Source organism: Protomyctophum bolini (assembly GCF_963924005.1).
Source record: "Protomyctophum bolini genome assembly, chromosome: 1".
NCBI classification, from domain to species: domain Eukaryota; kingdom Metazoa; phylum Chordata; class Actinopteri; order Myctophiformes; family Myctophidae; genus Protomyctophum; species Protomyctophum bolini.
Genome location: NC_137862.1, coordinates 50,922,891 through 50,944,617, shown reverse-complemented (window position 1 = coordinate 50,944,617; position 21,727 = coordinate 50,922,891). Strand labels below are relative to the sequence as shown.

The window sequence follows — 21,727 nt, the reverse complement described above, 5'->3', positions numbered from 1 at the left end:
TTATACTTATATTCTCCACTCTGATGAAGGTACATGTTTGATATATCATGCAGCGTTACTTATAAGCCTATATTTTGGCTATTAAAAAATGCTTGAGGCAGGCGGGCCACATTAAATGACATGGCGGGCCACATTTGGCCCGCGGGCCTTGAGTTTGACACCCATGCTTTACAGTATGGTAGAGGGTCATGTCAAATAGCACTGAAAGCAGTCTTACTCCAATTGGCCAAAGGGGGGCGCTATAGCAATTTTTTGAAAATGAAACCTTTGAACAGGCATAACTCGCTTGCTTCCTTCATGCCCAAGTGTCCTGCGCCCCTGCAGTTTAGAGACCAGGATTACTGCATGTTTTTTGTGAGGGCATACCTGCCCTAGGGGGACACGGGGAGAACATGCAAACTCCACACAGAAAGGCCCTTTCGCCAACCCCGCCTCGGGTATGGGCACTGATGACGCGGAGGAGGAAACACGCCGCCATCACCCACAGCGTCCCGAGCGGGAATCCAACCCAGGACCTTCTAGCTGTGAGGCGACAGCACTACCAACTGTGCCACCGTCCCCCTGTAGAGTGGTATTCTATTGGTAGTAAGTATACAGTCCATTTACAACACTAGGTGACGCCTGCAGTCTAACATTGGGCTGAGTCAATACTTTAGTCCCCAGCGCCTCCACTCACATCTCAGTGACTTGTCAACGGACAGAATAATGAAATTCTGCTGACTGACAAAAACGGCGTGTTACGTTAAATTAGCTTTTTTTGGTGGGTTGATGGGGGGTCTCGTAGCAGTGTAAAGTACTCCGCATTGCCTTTGGAATAGACATAAAAAAGGTTTTGCATGGTCTGCAGGAACAATAATGCCTATCTTTGTGAAATAGAAATGAAAAAAGAAAATACTTAACGGGAATAAAAAAGGAGTGCATTTGGTTTGGCTCTTGTCACATGCATGCTGCCGAGTTTCACTGTCATCTAAACAAACTCCTGTCAGCGTAATCCGTTAATAAAACACCTTTTCATCCAGTTCCATTTGAAATTAGCGATACTACCTCAACGTAATTACAATAACGTTAGTGGGCCCGCTTCGACCAAAACCTCCGGCTTTCGTCTCCAGCACATATACTGTAGCTAATCAAAAGCTTAGAGTCAGGCAGTGTATAGACAATATATGCCCCCCGGCCTGTGCATTCAGTCGCTCTTTTGCACACAAAATAAACTATACCATCTTCAGGCAAAGAATTCTCTCCATAAACCATGAACACACTTGGGCGAAAAACTGTTCCCCACAAACTAAAACAAATCGCAAAACAAAATCCAGGGCCAGAGTGCCTGGAGCCTGACTGTCATATGAGGTAAAAAAAAAAAAACAACCCCCACCAACGTGTGCCTTTTTTTTCCACATAATTCTCCCTGCCCCTCCATACACACCCCCCCCCCCCCCCTCCCTCCCACCGGAGGAAGAGAGGCACTCTATCAATCGTGGGGAGCACACTTGTAGTGGCAATGATGCAGAACTAATAGCTTTTAATCCTGCCGCAGCTGACAACTTGGAGGCCGGCTCCTGCAGACAAAAGAGGAGCGGAATCAATGCAAGGCAGGGAAACGAGAAAAAGAGAGAGAGGGAGAGGGGGGAGAGAGGGGGGGGGGGGGGGGGGGGGCAGGACAAGAAAGGTGAGTGTGAGAGAGGGTGATCATGAGAGGGGGGTGCAGAGAGAGAGAGATGGATGGGGGGTCCGGGGGGGGGGGGGGGGGGGGAGAGAGGTAGACAGAGAGAAAAGGCGAGACACTTAGCTGTGCTGTTGAGTTTTCTTCGTTTGTGTGTTCTGGCTTATTTGGTTATTGGCCCGTATTCATAATGTAGAACCACACAACGCTTAAATACTGTATCTTCATAATAGCCTACAGTTATACAGTTATTATAACCATTATTTATACGGTCTATACAATCTTCTGTACTTTTGTCGCAAGCATGTTGGCTTTAGCAGGCAACAGTGCAGCACTATCTCTCTCTCTCTCTGGCAAAACAGCGCCCCTACTGGTACTCATACTGGTGCTCATAGCCACATAGGTAGGTTAACGTCACTATAGGTGCATAGGTGAACACGGACATTGCTGTTCCTTGGAGTGGTTGCACCACTCAAAAAGGGACTTTGTGTACCATGTTGTGCTAATTCGCATCCATGGACTCTATAAAGAGGCATAATTATATATATATATATATATATATATATATATACACAGTACCAACATGTATACTGTAACTGTACCACAACAAACGCGCATACTTCGTGAATCACAGAACAGTCGGCGACCCCCCATGCATGCGTTCCTCACGCCGAGCTGATCAGCCTTTATCGACTCAGACCTGGCAGAGGAGACGACACTACCGCCCAGCTGAAGTGGGGAGGAAACGAGGGTACTGAAAGTGGATAAAAGAGCGTGTCAGCCCAATGCAATTACGCCTTTTAATGAACGCCATACAGGACGTTCGGCGGTAAGGTAATTAGGAAATTAGCCATAATTACACGTCAGGCAGAGCGCGGGATTCACCCCGCTCTCAACCGGAGAGGCAGAGACCCCCATCTCGTCTCCGTTGGCGTGTCTTTGACAAGACCTCGTAAGCGAGATTGATTGATACCACCGCATGCGCCAAGGAGTCGCTCGCACGCTGGAGCAATTAAAAGTCAGTTCTCTCTCCCCGAAAAGTGAAACTCGCAATGAGACCAATGAGTAAGTTGTGTAAACGTGCCTGTTGTGTACACCTGCCAGGTTTGTGGATTGATGTGGTGTTTTACCCCATTCATGCAGATTGACATAGACACTGCACCAGGTCATTGCCATTCATCGCAAGCTAACTCCTTGTTAATGCAGCTCCTGAATTTCCCTTTGGGGATCAATACAACTTATCCTTAAGTTTCAAGGTCTTTGTTTTACGCTGGATAGGAGAATGAAATGACGCTTCTTAACATCTTGATCATTATCACTGCGATAATATAAGACTTCAGACATACTTCACTTACAGGCTAAACAGCAATCGTAACTATTAACTCATGAGCGCGCACGCTTATATTAGTTGCTGCGAGAGTGAGGTCTAGCCAACACCAACTCAGGATTCCTGGATCGCTGCCCTCCACAATTTCCTATCCAACAACAGGTTCTTGAGCTCTTCAGTGTCGTCAGCCAAGCTGTCGCGCCGCAGCACGTCTACATAGGTGGTATGCTTCTTTCCCCTCCTGGCTTTGCTCTGGGTTGCAGCCTTGCCGAGCCATGAGGCCCACAGGGCAGGAGCCTATCTCCTGTTTCTGTAGCGTGAGGCAGCTTGATGTACAAGTACACCCCCTGGACATGACGCTTGATGGCCAACCCTTGATGCTGAGTGTCAAGCAGGGAGGCATTGGGGCCCATTTTTACAGTCTTTGGTATGACCCGGCCGGGGATTGAACCCCCGACCTCCCAGTTTCAGGGCGGACACTCTAACCACAAGGCCACTGAGCTGCTCTGGGTTGGCTGGGTCAATTTACTTGCCTCGAGTTCTGGGTGCCTGACGCAGTGCCCTGCCAGCCTCATCCTTCTCTCTCTGACTTTGTCCGTGACCCGTGGTAGGTCCACATTTCTGATGCCTCATACAGCAGTACTGACTCCACAGTAGCTATGAACAGCCGCCTCTTAAGGTCTTCTCCCATATCTGATTTCCACACTCTCCTCATCCCGTGCAATGCTTTCCAGGCAAGTGCTCTCCGAACCTTCAGATCCTGTTCAGTTGAGGCAGTCCAGGCCCCGAGGAGGTACTCGAGCACCGTCCCCGTCTGCAGTGGCAATGGTTTTGTCCTCGGTGTTGACTGTCATTTACCTTTCTTTTCTTGGCATTGAACTTTATTATATACTGTATCATACACTGAGGTTCAGGCAGCTACGAGAATACTGATGAATGAGAATACTTGACCCCAAAGTTGAAAGAACTCCCCTCTAGTTTGGACTGCACAATGTGTGTGTCTGTTAAAGCTTGTGATTTGTGGAGAGCGGAGGAGAAGACTGTATACATTTAATCCTGTATAGGTCCATACGATAAGACTTAACAATGGCTTTTATGATCTCTAATAAAAACATGGCCATTCCATCCTGCTGGGGAAAATAGAAACAATCATTCATCAATGAAGAGAATTCATATTCACGGAAAACTGAGAATAGTGAGAAGAGTGTTGTCCTTTTACTCAAATTACTACCCAGTGCCTACACTGTACTTCACACTGCAATGTACTCTACACTGCAATGTACTCTACACTGCAATGTACTTTAGACTGCATACACTGCAAAAGAGCACTTGTGACGTAAATCGTTTGCCAGCCAAGTCTATGGACTTTAATGTTTGTTTATGGCACAAAATGACGACGTAACACGTAATGTGGCCGATATAAATACAGTGGGTGCCCCTTACTTCAGACAAGTGTGATTTATAAAGGGGCCCTCACTTCACACAAGTGTGATTTTTGAGGGGCCCTCACTTCACACAAGTGTGATTTTTGAGGGGCCCTCACTTCACACAAGTGTGATTCTTTTTAATTCATATTTAGTTCCGTTCGTAAATAAATGTGTTCAGTTGCCATTCTCAGTTATCATGTTGCAACTTTTCCCCCTTGCAGTGGGTGTAGAACATGCCATGTTCAAGACACAAATCAACAGTGTTAGCAATTGGCCATATTCAGACCGCAGCCATCTTGCCAGCAAGGTGATACCTATAGGTGACACTTCCCATAGAGAGCCCATTCATCCAAACAGAAAAGTCCTCTCTAATTATATTAAACAACGTCAAAATCACCAACATTGCAGCTGTATAGGGAAAGCTTGAAATAACCTCTTTCAATCTGTAAAGTATTTGTTTAATAAAAATCCACCGTAGACATGTTATGAGCTAATTCCTTGAAGATGATTGTTTTCTAAGTATCAGAGTTTGGAAGTGCTCGTTATCAGTAAAGCAACCTCCTGCTGCCTCCTGAATTATGTGCACATTCAAAACAGGTGGTACGCAGGACCGTTGAGTGATATTCAACGAGCGCTCATAACATGACTACGGTGGATTGTTTATGAAACAAACCCTTTACAGATTGAAAGAGGATAATTCAAGCTTTCCCTACAGCTGCAATGTTGATGATTTTGACGTTTTTTTTTTATATAATGAATCTTTTCTGTTTTGATGAATGGGCTGTCTGTCTATGGGAAGTATCACCTAGGTAGCACCTTGCTGGCTGCGGTCTGAATATGGCCCAATGTGTGTGAGACGTCAGAAAAGCCAAGACGTTAACTCAACCAGAAGAAAAGAGACAACAGCCATCTTACACAGGCAAGAAACGGCCACAGCAGTACAGTGTGAGAAGACTTCAGTCTGTTTTAAGGTCATCTGAAGACACACCAGCGTAAACACTGGAGAAAAAACATTCCGCTGTAAACTATATGTGACAAGAGTTTCAGTCGGTTAAGTCATCTTAAGCGATCATATTACACCTGTCCTTGCTTCCCTATACACCGGCTCCCCGTTCGCTTTAGAATTGATTTCAATTTATTATTGCTTGTTTTCAAAGCCCAAAAAATGTAATATTTGAGTCATTATAATACTGATGCTAGATAAAAACAGGTTTGTTTCCATTCCATGCCAGCTTGGAAAATCAACAATGGTGGACATTGTAAACAAAGTGGAAATGCACATTTGGAACTGAAGACTGAAGAAGGAGGAATTATACAAAGTAGGGTGACATTGATGACATCACAATGAGGACAAAATCAGTTGAGCTGTTCCTGAGAGCAATTTCCATTAAACCATCTATATGATATGAAAGCCTGATTGTTCAAAATTAGTTATTTGTGGGGATAGAAAACACATATGGGAGGCCCAAAAACAGAAAATAAATTGAAAAAGAAGAAATTTTTATGTTATAGGTCCTTTAAATCTCTCCTAAAGACCCACTTTTTCTCCCTGGCTTTTAATGTTGTCTGATAACGCATATACCCTTCTTATATACTTCTGCTCTCACTTGTTGCTTTGTTTTTTCTTTACATGCTCCTGTTGTTGCTTTGTTTTTGTTTACATGCAATGTTCAGCACTTTGGTTTGTCTTCGGTCAATGTAAATGTGCAAATATACAAATACACTTTGATTTGATTTGATCTTAAGAGACACCAGTGACGAACGTATCCACGCTGGGGAAAGACCATTCCACTGAAATGGGACGGTGGACGGTGGTCGCGAGACATGGCCAAAGCATTTACGGGGGTCCCCAGCCAAAAACGTTGAGAACCCCCGTTGAGAATTCCCACACTGGGGAAAGACCGTCCCACAGTTAAAAAAAAAAAAAAGTGAAGAAAATAGTTTCACTGAGTTTCATACATTATCTCATTCCGGTAAATTACAATTCGTCACTTTTTAGCCTCAATACGTACTTTGTCCAGCCAATCAAATCATTGCTATGGGGTGCTCAGCCAACGAAATCATCGCTATGGGGTGCTCAGCCAATCAAATCATCACTATGGGGTGCTCAGCCAATCAAATCATCACTATGGGGTGCTCAGCCAATCAAATCATCGCTATGGGGTGCTCAGCCAATCAAATCATTGCTATGGGGTGCTCAGCCAATCAAATCGTCGCTATGGGGTGCTCAGCCAATCAAATCATCACTATGGGGTGCTCAGCCAATCAAATCATCGCTATGGGGTGCTCAGCCAATCAAATCATTGCTATGGGGTGCTCAGCCAATCAAATCATCACTATGGGGTGCTCAGCCAATCAAATCATCGCTATGGGGTGCTCAGCCAATCAAATCATTGCTATGGGGTGCTCAGCCAATCAAATCATCGCTATGGGGTGCTCAGCCAATCAAATAATCGCTATGGGGTATACACACATAATAATAATACTTTCAGTCACTTACAGACTTAGTTACACTTTTCTCAACTATACTACTGGACACAAGTGTGACCCCAATACCCCAAACCAGGGACCTCTGTAACCTGGGTTAGGGCCTAGTGTGACCCTAACCCCAACGACAGGGGCCTCTGTAACCTGGGTTAGGGACTAGTGTGACCCTAACCCTAACGCCAGGGCCTCTGTAACCTGGGTTAGGGCCTAGTGTGACCCTAACCCCAACGCCAGGGGCCTCTGTAACCTGGGTTAGGGACTAGTGTGACCCTAACCCCAACGCCAGGGGCCTCTGTAACCTGGGTTAGGGCCTAGTGTGACCCTAACCCCAACGCCAGGGGCCTCTGTAACCTGGGTTAGGGCCTAGTGTGACCCTAACCCCAACGCCAGGGGCCTCTGTAACCTGGGTTAGGGCCTAGTGTGACCCTAACCCCAACGCCAGGGGCCTCTGTAACCTGGGTTAGGGCCTAGTGTGACCCTAAACCTAACGCCAGGGGCCTCTGTAACCTGGGTTAGGGCCTAGTGTGACCCTAACCCTAACGCCAGGGGCCTCTGTAACCTGGGTTAGGGCCTAGTGTGACCCTAACCCTAACGCCAGGGGCCTCTGTAACCTGGGTTAGGGCCTAGTGTGACCCTAACCCTAACGCCAGGGGCCTCTGTAACCTGGGTTAGGGCCTAGTGTGACCCTAACCCCAACGCCAGGGGCCTCTGTAACCTGGGTTAGGGCCTAGTGTGACCCTAACCCCAACGCCAGGGGCCTCTGTAACCCGGGTTAGGGCCTAGTGTGACCCTAACCCCAACGCCAGGGGCCTCTGTAACCCGGGTTAGGGCCTAGTGTGACCCTAACCCTAACGCCAGGGGCCTCTGTAACCCGGGTTAGGGCCTAGTGTGACCCTAACCCCAACGCCAGGGGCCTCTGTAACCCGGGTTAGGGCCTAGTGTGACCCTAACCCCAACGCCAGGGGCCTCTGTAACCTGGCATGATAGGGAGGAGGGGGGGGGGGGGAACACACAACATAAAAACACACAGTCTCCACAAGCTGGCATTGGGGAGAGAGGGAGGGAACGAGAGGGAGGATGAGAGAGAGAGGGAGTTAAGGAAAAGGGAGAGTAAATACACACAGTAGTCTCTGACACACATGTGTGTGCGTGCCGCGCACACACACCCACACACACACACACACACATACACACGCACAGACACACACGCGCACGCACACTGGTGTAAATGGGACAAATCAAATGAGCGGCTTTTATTTCCATCAGCGTTTAGCCTTGGGCCTGGGTCTCTGTCGTTGATAAGTGATGACAGGGGTCTTCCTGGCAGCGCGAGAAGGAGGAGGAGGAGGAGGAGGAGGCGCTACACACTGGACCTTCTCACGACAGAGCGGGGGGGAGGGAGGGAGGGGGGGAGGGAGGGAGGGGAAAATTAATAATTATCATCGTGGATAACACCAACAGGGGAGCAATTCATCATCTCTCCCCTTTCGGCCCCGGCTGTGTGTCAGTGGCGCCGCGTGGCGCGACCAGATACTATTATATAGCGGTGGGGAGAGAGGGAGGGGGGGGGTTCTGGGGGGGGGTGTTTGTGGGGGTGGGGGTGGGGGTGGGGGTGGTGGTGGTGCGGGGAGGGGAGAGCGGTGGTGGAGGCTGGCCTAATGCGCTTTTGATGGGGTTTACCCAGGCGTGGAGACTTCCAAGCACGACCACCTCACGGGGGCGGCTTGGCGTGAATTTGCCGGCCCCCCCATCCCCCCCCCCCTCTGTCCCAGTGGTGGTGTAGTGGGTTAGAGCAGGAATTAGTCCCCCCCCTCCTACAGTCTCAGCCAACACAGCACACCACCTTCTCCTCCTGGCTCTACTGCAGTGCCAATCTGATATTGTGGCACGCGCAGCCACACATGCGTACCTACACACACGCACACACGCGCACACACACACACACACACACACACACACACACACACACACACACACACACACACACACACACACACACACACACACACACACACACACACACACACACACACACACACACACACACACACACACACACACACACACACACAAAAAGGTTTCAGCAGTGAAATGAAGATTCACTTTCAAGCAATGAAACAAAAACTGATTTATACTTTAAATAAAAACAAGTATACAAAACTGATTCATATACTTGACTCATTCATGGCTGCCTTTAGCCACTCTAAACTATAGTACAACAAATCATAGGCGTAACCCTGGCCGAGTTTCAAGACGGAGAGAAAAGAGTCTCGAGGAGTCAAAGTGGTTCATGAAAGGGGGTGTGGTCGATGCAGGTATACCACACATGACATGGCGGCCCCACACATTATGATCGCTAGGACGACAATTCATCTCAGAGCTCTTCACAGACCTTAACCCATTCTGACCTGAGATCAGATTCATACGAGGTTTCCACTGGACACACACTGGTCTGATGAACCCATTCTGACCTGAGATCAGATTCTAAAAATGTCAGTCGTTCTTCGATTTTTCAAAAATAGCAGATCTACAAGCTCGTAGCGCGCTTGTAGATCTGCTATTTTTCAATAGCTAAAGCATAACATGATGCTAACACCAAAATGGGTTCCCGGTCAGAATGGGTTAACCCATTTTGGACTGAGGTCGATTAAAAAAAAGGCTTCTAATTCCTAAAAGAAATCTGAAAAACCTCATGTTTCTATGTCAGTGGTGCAGGTGCTCAACCTTTTTCATGTCAAGGACCTCCAGAATTATCTCTATTGGGCCACGGACCCCCCCATCTCAAAATATGTAGTTCCAGGGACCCCCCCAGAAGCAAATATTTTAGTTAAAAATGTGCCACATTTTCACGATTAAAGAAATAATAGCAGACCTACAAGCTCATAGCGCGCCACTCTGTGGCACGCTATGAGCTTGTAGATCATATAACATAATGTTTAAAACACCAAAAGGGGCTCCCGCCCAAAATGGGTTAAATTGCACAATACTCATTTACAGACGATTAGAAGCACCTATGTCTTTTACATCTGTGCTGTAAAATGCAGACCCGTGAGGGTACATTTACTGTATGTACAGTACTCTCATCAAGGCCTTAGTTTTGCCTAAATACAAGGTCTTATGACTTAACTTAAGACCTGGCTGGAGGCATGGCCAATTGCTGCTTGGTTTACTAAAAATATAGCAAAACAGCATTGTTCACGCCTCCGGGACGTGGAACGCAAAACAACAGGGCCCCTTAAAAGTAGAGTCAGTGATTTCACTTAATTCAAATATCACTTATTTTTTTGGTTTTGTTGTGATAATCCTCTCTACTATAGAGTGTGCTGACCATATAAGGAGTTCCTCCCTGTCCCCAGTTAACCCCCGGGGGTCAAAAAACCTTAGGTTTCGTTTTTGTTCTCTATCCTGATTGGATGAAAGCTTGTGTCCCAAGGCAAAAACGAAACCTAAGGGTTTTTGACTGAAATCACTGACACCCCCTTTAAACGTCAATTCAACCTTTCCGGACCTTTCCAGTGTATTGGACAGTGTGCCTATATATAACATGCAACACCGAAAACACCAAGTCAACTTGCCTGGGCACGTTGCCAGCGTATACACAGGGAATAAATCGTAAACCCGCTGTCGCCCACCATGATGCAACCCGAAAAAGGCGTCCTTGGGAAGTTGAAGTGAAGGTTTAAGAAGCGTAGAGAAGAAGAACCACCCCCCCCCCCCCAACCCCCACCGCCCGATCTCCTCCGCCGACAGTATTTAAATTTGATGGAAAGCGGTTAAGAGATGGATGACAGTGGAGATTTCCTCTCAAGCGCTACAGTAGCTACCTCAGCAGAGACGTGCGGGAGAGAGAGAGAGAGAGAGAGAGAGAGAGAGAGAGAGAGAGAGAGAGAGAGAGAGAGAGAGAGACAGTGGCGTGTTGGAAATTAATTACAGAGTCAAGCGCTCCGCTCATTCTTTCCTGCGAGCCACATTCATTAGCATATACTCCCTCTGAGGCTGCAGGAAGGGGGGAGAGAGAGAGAGAGAGAGAGAGAGAGAGAGAGAGAGAGAGAGAGAGAGAGAGAGAGAGAGAGAGAGAGAGAGAGAGAGAGAGGGGTTTACATATCCTCGCTGTTGGACAGCAACCTTGTATGTCTATTATGTATGGGCATTAAGCAACTAGTCGACTAGTCAATCCACTAGTCAACCTTGTTGGTACTAGTTGATAAGAAAAGATTATATATATATATATATATATATGAAAAAAGAGAAAAACCTTCCAAGGAAGGGACTGCACACTCCAGGGAACAGAGGCGGACAATTTACTGCATCAAACTTATTTAATAGCACGACGCGTTTCGCCGTGAGCTTCGTCAGGAGCTTCGTCAGGAGGTGCTAGCTCACGGCGAAACGCGTCGTGCTAATAAATAAGTTTGATGCAGTAAGTTGTCCGTCTCTGTTCCCTGGAGTGTGCAGTCCCTTCCTTGGAAGGTTATTCTCATATATATATATATCTTTTTAGGTTTTTTGGGCGGGATTTTGTAGGCCTCAAGATCAAGTAGATTATAGTTATAGTCACCAATGTACACAGTTTTTAAACTGTTTTTATTATATATTTTTTTACATAATAGGTATAGTTAAACAACTATAGTCTACTAGTAAACTAGGCAACTCTAGTCAACTAGTAAGAATGACTGGAAGTGAATGCCCTACTGTATACTTCATAATTTTTCATAAATGCCGTAGTTTATTTATGACACTTTACCAAAAAAAATAGAAGATCAACAAGCTCACAACGTGTGACGTGTTGTGTTGAGCTTTATAACAATTAAGAAAAATGACATGCCCAAAATAAGTGGAAGTGGTTAAAGCAATTTAAGTTATTTTTGATATAATCTTTCGCTGGTTTATTCTTTCCACATAATTGTGTGGTTCCACATACAATAGGACTCTGCTCTGCAGCATTATTATTCTTATTTTTTTTACCATTCCTCGTCAAATGTTGTAATGACACAGAGCTACCAGTAAGTGTCGCCAAAATAAGACTACTGAAATAAATGTTACACAGTATGGCTTTAAAACCTGCCTGGGGGTGGTTTAGAAATATAAGCGGCATCAACGAGAGATCCATTTGGAACACAGGGTTAACAGTGACCATTGTTTGAACTGTTTCAAGTACTGTAAACCCTTTAAAAGGAGGATACATTTAGATTCCAGTGTATAACCTACAGTAGTAGACAAGGAGGAGAGCATTGGGAGATATATGAATAGCCGGAGGCAATGACTGGAGAGGAAGAGAAAGTGAAAGAGTGAGACAGAGTGACTGAAAAACATGTGTGTGAACTGTGAAGGGAGAGTCAAGATGGAGTGAGGAGGAAATAGAGAAAGAGTAGTAGTAGTAGTGTGTGAAAGAGAGAGACTGAGAGAGAGAGAGAGAGAGAGAGAGAGAGAGAGAGAGAGAGAGAGAGAGGTGTTAATGTAACACAGCTCTCTCACATTGTTTGATTCTGATTGTCTTGTTCCACTTCGTGCTTTGGCAATGTAAACGTTGCACGTTTTCTCATGCCAATAAAGCTCCTTTGAATTGAATTGACATGAAATTAATTGAATTGAATTGAGAGAGAGAGAGAGAGAGAGAGAGAGAGAGAGAGAGAGAGAGAGACACAGAGAACAGGTAAGTGTATTTTGTCCTGCATGTACAGGGATAGAGAAAGGGCGAAATAAATGGAGGTAGACGAGAGGGTGAGTGAAAAATATATAGATAAAGTGCACGAAAGAGAGAGCAAGAGAGAGAGAGAGAGAGAGAGAACAGGAAAAAAGAGTGTGAGAAAGAACGGGTGAGAAAGAAAAGAGAAGCGGGGGGGGGGGGGGGGTGGGGGGGGGGAGTATTTGTCTTGCTCGCGAGCGGTGCAGACGCAGGGGCTGTGCTGTTCATTTAATGCAAGGTTAGGCAGGCTGCGCTGATGAATGGACTGTCGACAGGAGAACAAAAGCAGCCGCTCCATCACAGGACGCCAGGCGCAAGCCTCCTCCCCCCCTCCCCCTCCCTCTCCCACCCCCACTACACTCCTCCCCCCCCCCCACTCCCTGAGCACTGGTCCAGGAGCTGTTTTACCCTTCAGATAGCCCTAACCTTAGCCATTATATTGGGGAGGTATTATATGACCAACTGATTACGGGTCAGTTATCTCTCGATAACAGTTTCCCCATTCACCCCCCCACACCCCCCAATAGGTCAACTGTGTGATACTATAGTGTCCATGTATAGGGCTACGATATGGCGCCATATAACGAGAGGATGTCATTCAATTAGAACATCATATGAAGCAGCTGGGTTAACCCGTTTAGGCCCGAGGACGATTCTACACAAATGCCTTCGAAATCCTCGAAAACACTCTGAAAGAACATATATATTCAAAGATTTGAGTTAAAAACACTCTGAAAGAACATATATATTCAAAGATTTGAGTTAAAAACACTCTGAAAGAACATATATATTCAAAGATTTGAGTTAAAAACACTCTGAAAGAACATATATATTCAAAGATTTGAGTTAAAAACACTCTGAAAGAACATGTATATTCAAAGATTTGAGTTAAAAACACTCTGAAAGAACATATATATTCAAAGATTTGAGTTAAAAACACTCTGAAAGAACATATATATTCAAAGATTTGAGTTAAAAACACTCTGAAAGAACATATATATTCAAAGATTTGAGTTAAAAACACTCTGAAAGAACATGTATATTCAAAGATTTGAGTTAAAAACACTCTGAAAGAACATATATATTCAAAGATTCGAGTTAAAAACACTCTGAAAGAACATATATATTCAAAGATTGGAGTTAAAAACACTCTGAAAGAACATATATATTCAAAGATTCGAGTTAAAAACACTCTGAAAGAACATATATATTCAAAGATTCGAGTTAAAAACACTCTGAAAGAACATATATATATATTCAAAGATTCGAGTTAAAAACACTCTGAAAGAACATATATATTCAAAGATTTGAGTTAAAAACACTCTGAAAGAACATATATATTCAAAGATTTGAGTTAAAAACACTCTGAAAGAACATATATATTCAAAGATTTGAGTTAAAAACACTCTGAAAGAACATATATATTCAAAGATTTGAGTTAAAAACACTCTGAAAGAACATGTATATTCAAAGATTTGAGTTAAAAACACTCTGAAAGAACATGTATATTCAAAGATTTGAGTTAAAAACACTCTGAAAGAACATATATATTCAAAGATTCGAGTTAAAAACACTCTGAAAGAACATGTATATTCAAAGATTTGAGTTAAAAACACTCTGAAAGAACATATATATTCAAAGATTCGAGTTAAAAACACTCTGAAAGAACATATATATTCAAATATTTGAGTTAAAAACACTCTGAAAGAACATATATATTCAAAGATTTGAGTTAAAAACACTCTGAAAGAACATATATATTCAAAGATTTGAGTTAAAAACACTCTGAAAGAACATGTATATTCAAAGATTTGAGTTAAAAACACTCTGAAAGAACATATATATTCAAAGATTTGAGTTAAAAACACTCTGAAAGAACATATATATTCAAAGATTTGAGTTAAAAACACTCTGAAAGAACATATATATATTCAAAGATTTGCATCACATTACCACTTTTTTTTTTTTAATAGCAGACCTACAAGCTCGTAGCGCGCCACGAGCTTGTAGATCTGCTATTTTTTCAATAGCTAAAGTATAACACAAATGCTTCAAAACACCAAAAGAGGGGTTCCCGCCCAGAATGGATTAAATCTAGGTTCCACATGGTCACATTTGCATAAGGAACATGTGCATTTTACCTACAGCATATCATAACAGCATGCTGCACACACGCGTGTCCAAAAGAAACAACCTTTTGGAAGCGCTTGGAGAAGATTCTGTTGCACCTGGGTGACCTGCTGCTATACACTCACTTGTTGTAACACATGACCACGTCACGGAACAAACACTAGTAACGTTCTATTCTGATCAGGCAATGCACCGATCACACGTATGAATGATGCAGCCAAGCAAGCCCCCTGCATCTGGTAATAGTTTCAAAGAGGCTTGGAGAAAATAATAGAATAACGCCCTTTATAAAAAAACATGAAAAATCACATCCCTAACCGATGTGGTCCCATCATCTGTTCTGGAGTGGACTTTTAACCCATTTTGAACGGGAACCCATTTTGGTGTTTGCATCACGTCATGCTTTAGCCATTGAAAAATAGCAGATCTACAAGCTCATAGCGCACCACCGAGCTTGTAGGTCTGCTATTTTTGAAAAATCGAAGAACGACTTTACATTTTTAGAATCTGATCTCAGGTCAGAATGGGTTAATCAGACCAGTGTGTGTCCAGTGGAAACCTCGTATGAATCTGATCTCAGGTCAGAATGGGTTAACATGACCTGCTCAGGTATTACGCCCCCCTCCCAAGATATAGAAACTGGAGATTTTCAATTACAGGGTGGTGGAGGTGTGGGTTGACGGTGTGCTGGACAAAAACAAAAAATGAAAAAGGATGTTTACCAATCCCATTAAAGTCCACGGGCCCTATACCCAGAGAGACACCGCAGATAATAACCCCTCTATTGATTATCCATTAAACCAATATGGTACGAGATAGTACTGGGGCTTGGGCGCCGCGCCGCGAAAACACGATGGGGTTTTTCACAGTACGAGACAGGTCACTTCTCACAGCCCCGGCTATAAGACCTGCAGGTCACCACGAGGGGTATCATGTGGAATGGGCCGTGGCCGAGCCTGTGGCTCAGGAGGGTCCAACGATCCGTGGGTCGGCGGTTCGAATCCCGGCTCCTCCTCCTGTGCACACGTGGAAGTGTCCTTGGGCAAGACACTGAACCCTTACATTGCCTCCAATGAGTCGGCCCCGGTGCCTCGCATGGTAGCTTCGACCACCATCGGTGCGTGAATGGGGGATGTGAGGACATACTGGCGTCGACTGTAGTGTTGTTTTTTTGTCAGCAGAATTTGATTTTAGTTTTAGTCATAGTCTCTTGAAGAGTCTTCATTTAGTTTTAGTCACATTTTAGTCACCTGGAATGTTTTTAGTGTTAGTCTAGTTTTAGTCGACTAAATATCATACGATTTTAGTCGACTAAATCTACGGTTGATTTAGTCGAACAAAATATATTTTGGTGGGCCTTGATGCCGTTGTAATGACTGTTTTTTTCACTTGCTGAAAATAGCCGATCTACAAGCTCACAACGCGTCCCAGCGTGACACGTTGTGAGCTAGTAGATCTGCTATTTTCAGCATGCAACTGATTGTAACATGACTTATACTGGATCTCTTGTCCACTAGTCCCTTCCTAACATTTTAGTCTAGTTTTTATTTGTTGACGAAATTGTCAGTATATTTAGTCTTAGTTTTAGTCATCATAGCTTAGTTTTCATTTAGTTTCCGTCAGTGAAAAAGGTTAGTCGACGAAAAATGTTCGTCTTAGTTTTAGTCGTCAAAAACAACACATGGTTCAGAGCGCGCCCCGGCAGCTGCAGGAGAAGTGTAGGAAGAGCATAAGGGACCTATTCATTCGATCTATCGAAGGCTTTCGACACTTTGGACAACAGGGAGCTTCGCCTATCACAACTGTACCAGAGCGGGTTTGTGGTTCTTCTTGACTCCGGGCAGACCCGTGCAACCCTCTACTAGTCTACTCACAAGTAACAGAGATGGGTTCTCATCATCGGACACGATGGATAACCATAATCAAAGTTAAGTGGGCGGCTGTGGCTCAGGAGGTAGAGCAGGTCGTCCAATGATTCCTGGGTCGGTGGTTCGAATCCCGGCGCCTCCTGTCGAAGTGTCCTTGGGCAAGACACTGAACCCTACATTGCCTCCAATGAGCTGGTCGGTGTGAGCTCGCCACCATCGGTGTGTGAATGTGGGAAGTGAGGACGCTGACAACTGTTCGCCGCTTCACCTCCCAATGTATGAATGAATGAACCATTGTAAAGCGTATAAAATTATTGTGTGTGTGTGTGTGTGTGCGTTACCTACCGTACACATTGTGCCGTCTGTAATCTTCAGGCAGAAATCTGATACAAACTCCAGCTCTGACAGACACACACTGTTGCAATCGATCGTCTGTTGAGAATAGACAAAATACTGTATGAATACAGATGCATACGGCATACAAATGAACTGTGAGTAAAAACAAAAATCACACCCGTGTGAAATGAGGGGCGCTCTTATCATCATACGTCAGCTCATTCCGGCCAATCACCATTGACCACCATGGTCAATGGCATTCAATGTTAGTGTTTGCACAATGTTTGTGTTTAAACAATACACAATCCATCAAAGCTGGACATGGGAGGGGCTAGCGGCCCTACAATAAAAATAAAAGTGTTGTATTATACAACAGGTCGTTTCGAGGAAGCAATCTGATTGGTTGAAACAGCCTTCTAGCCGTGGTTCAAACGAGCACCACTCCAGTCCACACCTAATCAAAACAAAGAATTCAGCTGCTCTGTTCTCCCAGAGCGCAGCAAACTCGGTGGCCAGACTAGCTAGTTTCTTGGTACATTTGTGGTCGTAGTGGCTACATCCGTCATTAAAAAAAAAGTTTTTTCAGCGATTTTCTTAGTTTCAAGGGTAACTGTTGTATAATTGCAATATTACACTCGAAGGGGTGGTTTAATTAATGCACTTTTGCGTTGCTTCCGGAACTCGCCCTGCAGCATGGCAGGCGTGCTGCAGGAACGTGTAATATATTGCTTAATTCACCAATAGTGCAACGAAAACTAAATGAAAACTAACAAATAACAACTAGACAAAAATGTTAGGAAGGGACTAGTGGACAAGAGATCCAGTATAACAATAATAATAACTTTATTTATATAGCACTTTTCTGGACTAAGTCACAAAGTGCTATACAACAAATTCACTAAAAAAAGCAGGAAAATCGAACACAATTAAATGGATGCAACATAGCAAGTCAACAACTTACAGTCAGCTGGCCAACAGTAGAAAACATATTTAAAGATGCAATATTAAAAAAAGTCATTTTTACACCGATCTACAAGGTTGCTTGTATATTTGTAAAATCAGTCATTATACGACAGCATCAAGGCCCGCCAAAATATATTTTAGTCGACTAAATCAACTGTAGATTTAGTCGACTAAAATCTTATGACATTTAGTCGACTAAAACTAGACTAACACTAAAACATTCCGGGTGACAAAAATGTGACAAAAACGAAGTGAAAACTATTCAAGACACTACGACTAAAACTAAAATCGAAATGTGCTGCCAAAAACAACACTGACGCTATAGGGATAATGTGGCTTATTATGCGGGTTACGGTTTGATACTCTTCCAAGTGTCCTCTCCTCTGCCCTCATGGACCATTTAGTTTGAGCTGCCCGTGTTGGAAACAAGTTAAACTTTTAAACGAGCTCACTGCTGGTAATGTCAAGAAGAGGACAACAGTGTGAAAGGAAAACTATACTCATGCTGCCATTAGTGACGATTGGTCTTCAAACAGTCCAATGAAGACGGTGCGATAAACCCGCTGAACTGCCAGAATATATTGCTTTGTCACCGTCGTGGTAATAAAACGGCCATACCGTCAATAAGGTCAACGCCGCTATGAGACACACCACACTGTAATTTGGTGGTCTTCCACTGCTGGCCTGCTCGCTTTGCCAAAAAAAATGGCAACTAAAAAATACGGGGAAGCAGCTTTTTGCTTCTACGGGCCGTCGGCATGGAACAAGCTCCCACTGTACCTTCGTCAGGCAGCCTCTGTAGACATTTTTAAAGCTCAGCTCAAGACCCACTTCTACAACATTGCTTTTAATTGATCTTTTATTTTTTATTTTTGTTATTCATGTGCTCACTGTATTGCATTACTGCTTGTTTTTAATGTTGTTGCCTTGCTTTTCTTTTATCCTCCATTTTTCTGTAAAGCACTTTGAGCTGCATTTCATGTCATGAAAAGTGCTATACAAATAAAGTTTTATTATTATTATTATTACTGTAGCTGATCTATACACTGAAGCGTGCTCGGTCTAATGTCTAAAAAATTGGACCGAGGAGGAAAATATCAGCTAGGAGATCGGATTCCGATGGAAAGAGAGAATAATTCCATGATTTCCTGATTGAAAATGAATTAAAGTATTTTGCAATGTCCATTCTTCACTCTTATTAACCCTCTTGTGGAAGCTAAACATGACTTTTGTGTCTTACTACAGCTCATTTTCATTGCACCCTATATTCCCTACCAGATGCTATCTGGGAGTTTAACTAAATTAATTAATTTAATTATATCCCAGTGGTGAATTATATCCCGACAATGACCACCTATAGCCAGATATTATTATTACATGGCTACCTAACATAAATTAATAACTGATCAAAAACACAACACAAGTCACACAACTGTTATACAGTGGAGCGTATCATTATCAACACATAACTCGCCGCTGAATTCAGCGATTGGCCAATCAGAATCAAGCATTCAACCAAGCCATGTAATGAGTTCACATCCACAATAAATCCTACTGTCTTTCCGAGCAGTTGAAATGAAGTTGGAGAGGTGGCATATCATACAAGCACAACTTAAAGGCGTAGTGAAAAAGAAAATACGTTTTTCACACTTTTAGACCATATCCGTGGTCATCATATGGGCATACCTACCTGGATGCCATATGGGCATACCTACATCGATAAAAGCCAATAAAAATTAAGCTCACCCGTTTTATTCCCCATATGTGCGCATCCGTCCAGCACACCTGCTACTGATTACAGAAATCCTCACGTTTTTATTCCCATTCAAGATAACATCCAGACAGTGTTTATTACTCAGTTTCAACTCAATCATCACGCTAAAATATGTATCTGAAAACATTATAGGGTAGAAATAAGCCACATATCAGTAAACTGGTACAGCTGGCCGACCATCCGACTTGTAAACAAACACACTCCATGCGTACTGCGCGTAGCATATAGCTACCGTCCCATCGCCTGAAGGGATGCGACGCTCTGATTGGTTCAGAAACTCGAAAGCGGTGTTTCAACTTGAAAGCGTCTGAAACGTCAAAATAAAATGTCCACCATTTCCGTTTCACTAAGCCTTTAATGCTGCTTTATATGCATACAAGTGAAACATTCCCACAGTGTGGTCTCCCATTCCTATAGAGGAACGTAAAACCCATCTGCTTTACAAGAATTCACAATTCCACAAGAGGGCTCTCAATTTTACGGAATAGTGGCCAGCCTTAATGGGATGTTATTGGATCGCATCAGTGGCCCGGGGCTCGTAGATGAGAATCCATGTAATTTGGGGCATTCGGGGCTGTCTATTTGTCACTGGAGGGGAGAAACCATCGATAGAGGATTCAAATTCCATTATATCATGGCACTGCCCTCGTTCATCACGTATACTACACAGGGATGAGCGCTGAGCGTGTTGCCTGCAAAAGCCAGTGGCTACAGCCAAATGTAGGCCGAGTGGGAGTGGGAGAAGACATTACTTTGGTCTGGGAGAAGAAAAAGGAAGAGAAATAGCCATAGTCGTGCCCTGGATTTTTCAAAATGGTGCCTACGTTTTTTTTATACAAAATGAAAAAAAGGGAACACGGTAAAATACTTCTTCTTCTTCTTCTCGAGAAAATAAATAAATAAATACATACTTGGATAATGAGATTAGTGCAGTGGTTTCCCAAAGTGGGGCCCGGGGACCCCCCAGGGGTCCTTCAGGGAGTTCCAGGGGGTCCCCCCCAGCTATGATGGATAATTAGGAGCCGAATGGACCCATGGAGCTGTAACAGTGATTTCACAATATAAATTGGTGTCTCAGAGGTAGAAATGCCATTAACCCATTTAGTACATAATACGTCCTGAAACGTCATAAGGATTGGAACCGAGAGGTGCCTTAGACGTCTGTGGACGTCCAAACGACGTCCAAACGACACGGGCGAGATTTTTTTGGCATTTCGCTTTTCGCTTGCCGTATGCTAACGCTCTGTGCAACTATTAGCTTGTCATTGACTCCCATGTTAGCGCGGCGGAAAGAATGACTCGTATCTCCTCATCCAGGGCGCTCTCCGTGGTGTTAAAATGATCGACATGCTGGCGCTTCATTTCTGCTCCTCATCCGTCTCTCCCGCAAAATATGAACGCTTTTTGGAGCGTATATAAATATATTAAGATGATCGGGGATTGTGAGGTCACTTTGTCAAGTCAACTTTTTTAAGAAAGTGTTTCCGGTTCATGGCTTTCAGAGTAAAAGCGCTCAGACAACTCTGGCACCCCGGGAGCTTCTATTTTGATGCACTTCCGGCACCAATTGTGTTTTAAGACTGAGGTTAGGGTTAGAATTATAGGATTATAGGGTAAGGATTAATAGTCGGATAACGCAACCAATGCCACGTCAGACGACGTCTCTCCGCGTTTCCTAATCGCGGCCAGTCGGCTCCAGCTGAGCCTCGTCGACTGCGTTCCAGTGAGGAGTAACCTGCTGGCGGTCATCGCTTGGTTTTCATCCGTATGACCCACAACTCTCTGATTCACTCTCTCTGTGTCTGAGGTGGCCAGGGTTTGCTATAGGACACAGACACAATTCATCTCGTGGGCAGCACATTTTGATTCTTGTTTTTAGTCATAGTCTCTTCAATAGTTTTCATTTAGTTTCAGTCACATTTTTGTCACCTCCTGGAATGTTTCAGTGTTTAGTCTAGTTTTAGACTAAAATGTATTTTGGGCGGCCCTTGATGCCGTCGTGATGACCGTTTTTACGCTTGCTGAAAATAGCAGATCTACAAGCTCACAACGCGTCGCGTATAATGACT

The 21,727-nt window shown here is 44.1% G+C and overlaps 1 protein-coding gene across 1 annotated transcript in view; it reads right to left on the bottom strand.

Annotated features, from left to right (window-relative positions):
- prmt3 (protein arginine methyltransferase 3) overlaps positions 1 to 21,727 on the bottom strand; it is a 108,069-nt gene that overhangs the window by 30,439 nt on the left and 55,903 nt on the right. The window contains exon 13 of the mRNA XM_080771357.1: positions 16,931 to 17,017. Coding sequence (XP_080627483.1) covers positions 16,931 to 17,017 — 87 coding nt within the window. The remainder of the gene's footprint in view (positions 1 to 16,930; positions 17,018 to 21,727) is intronic.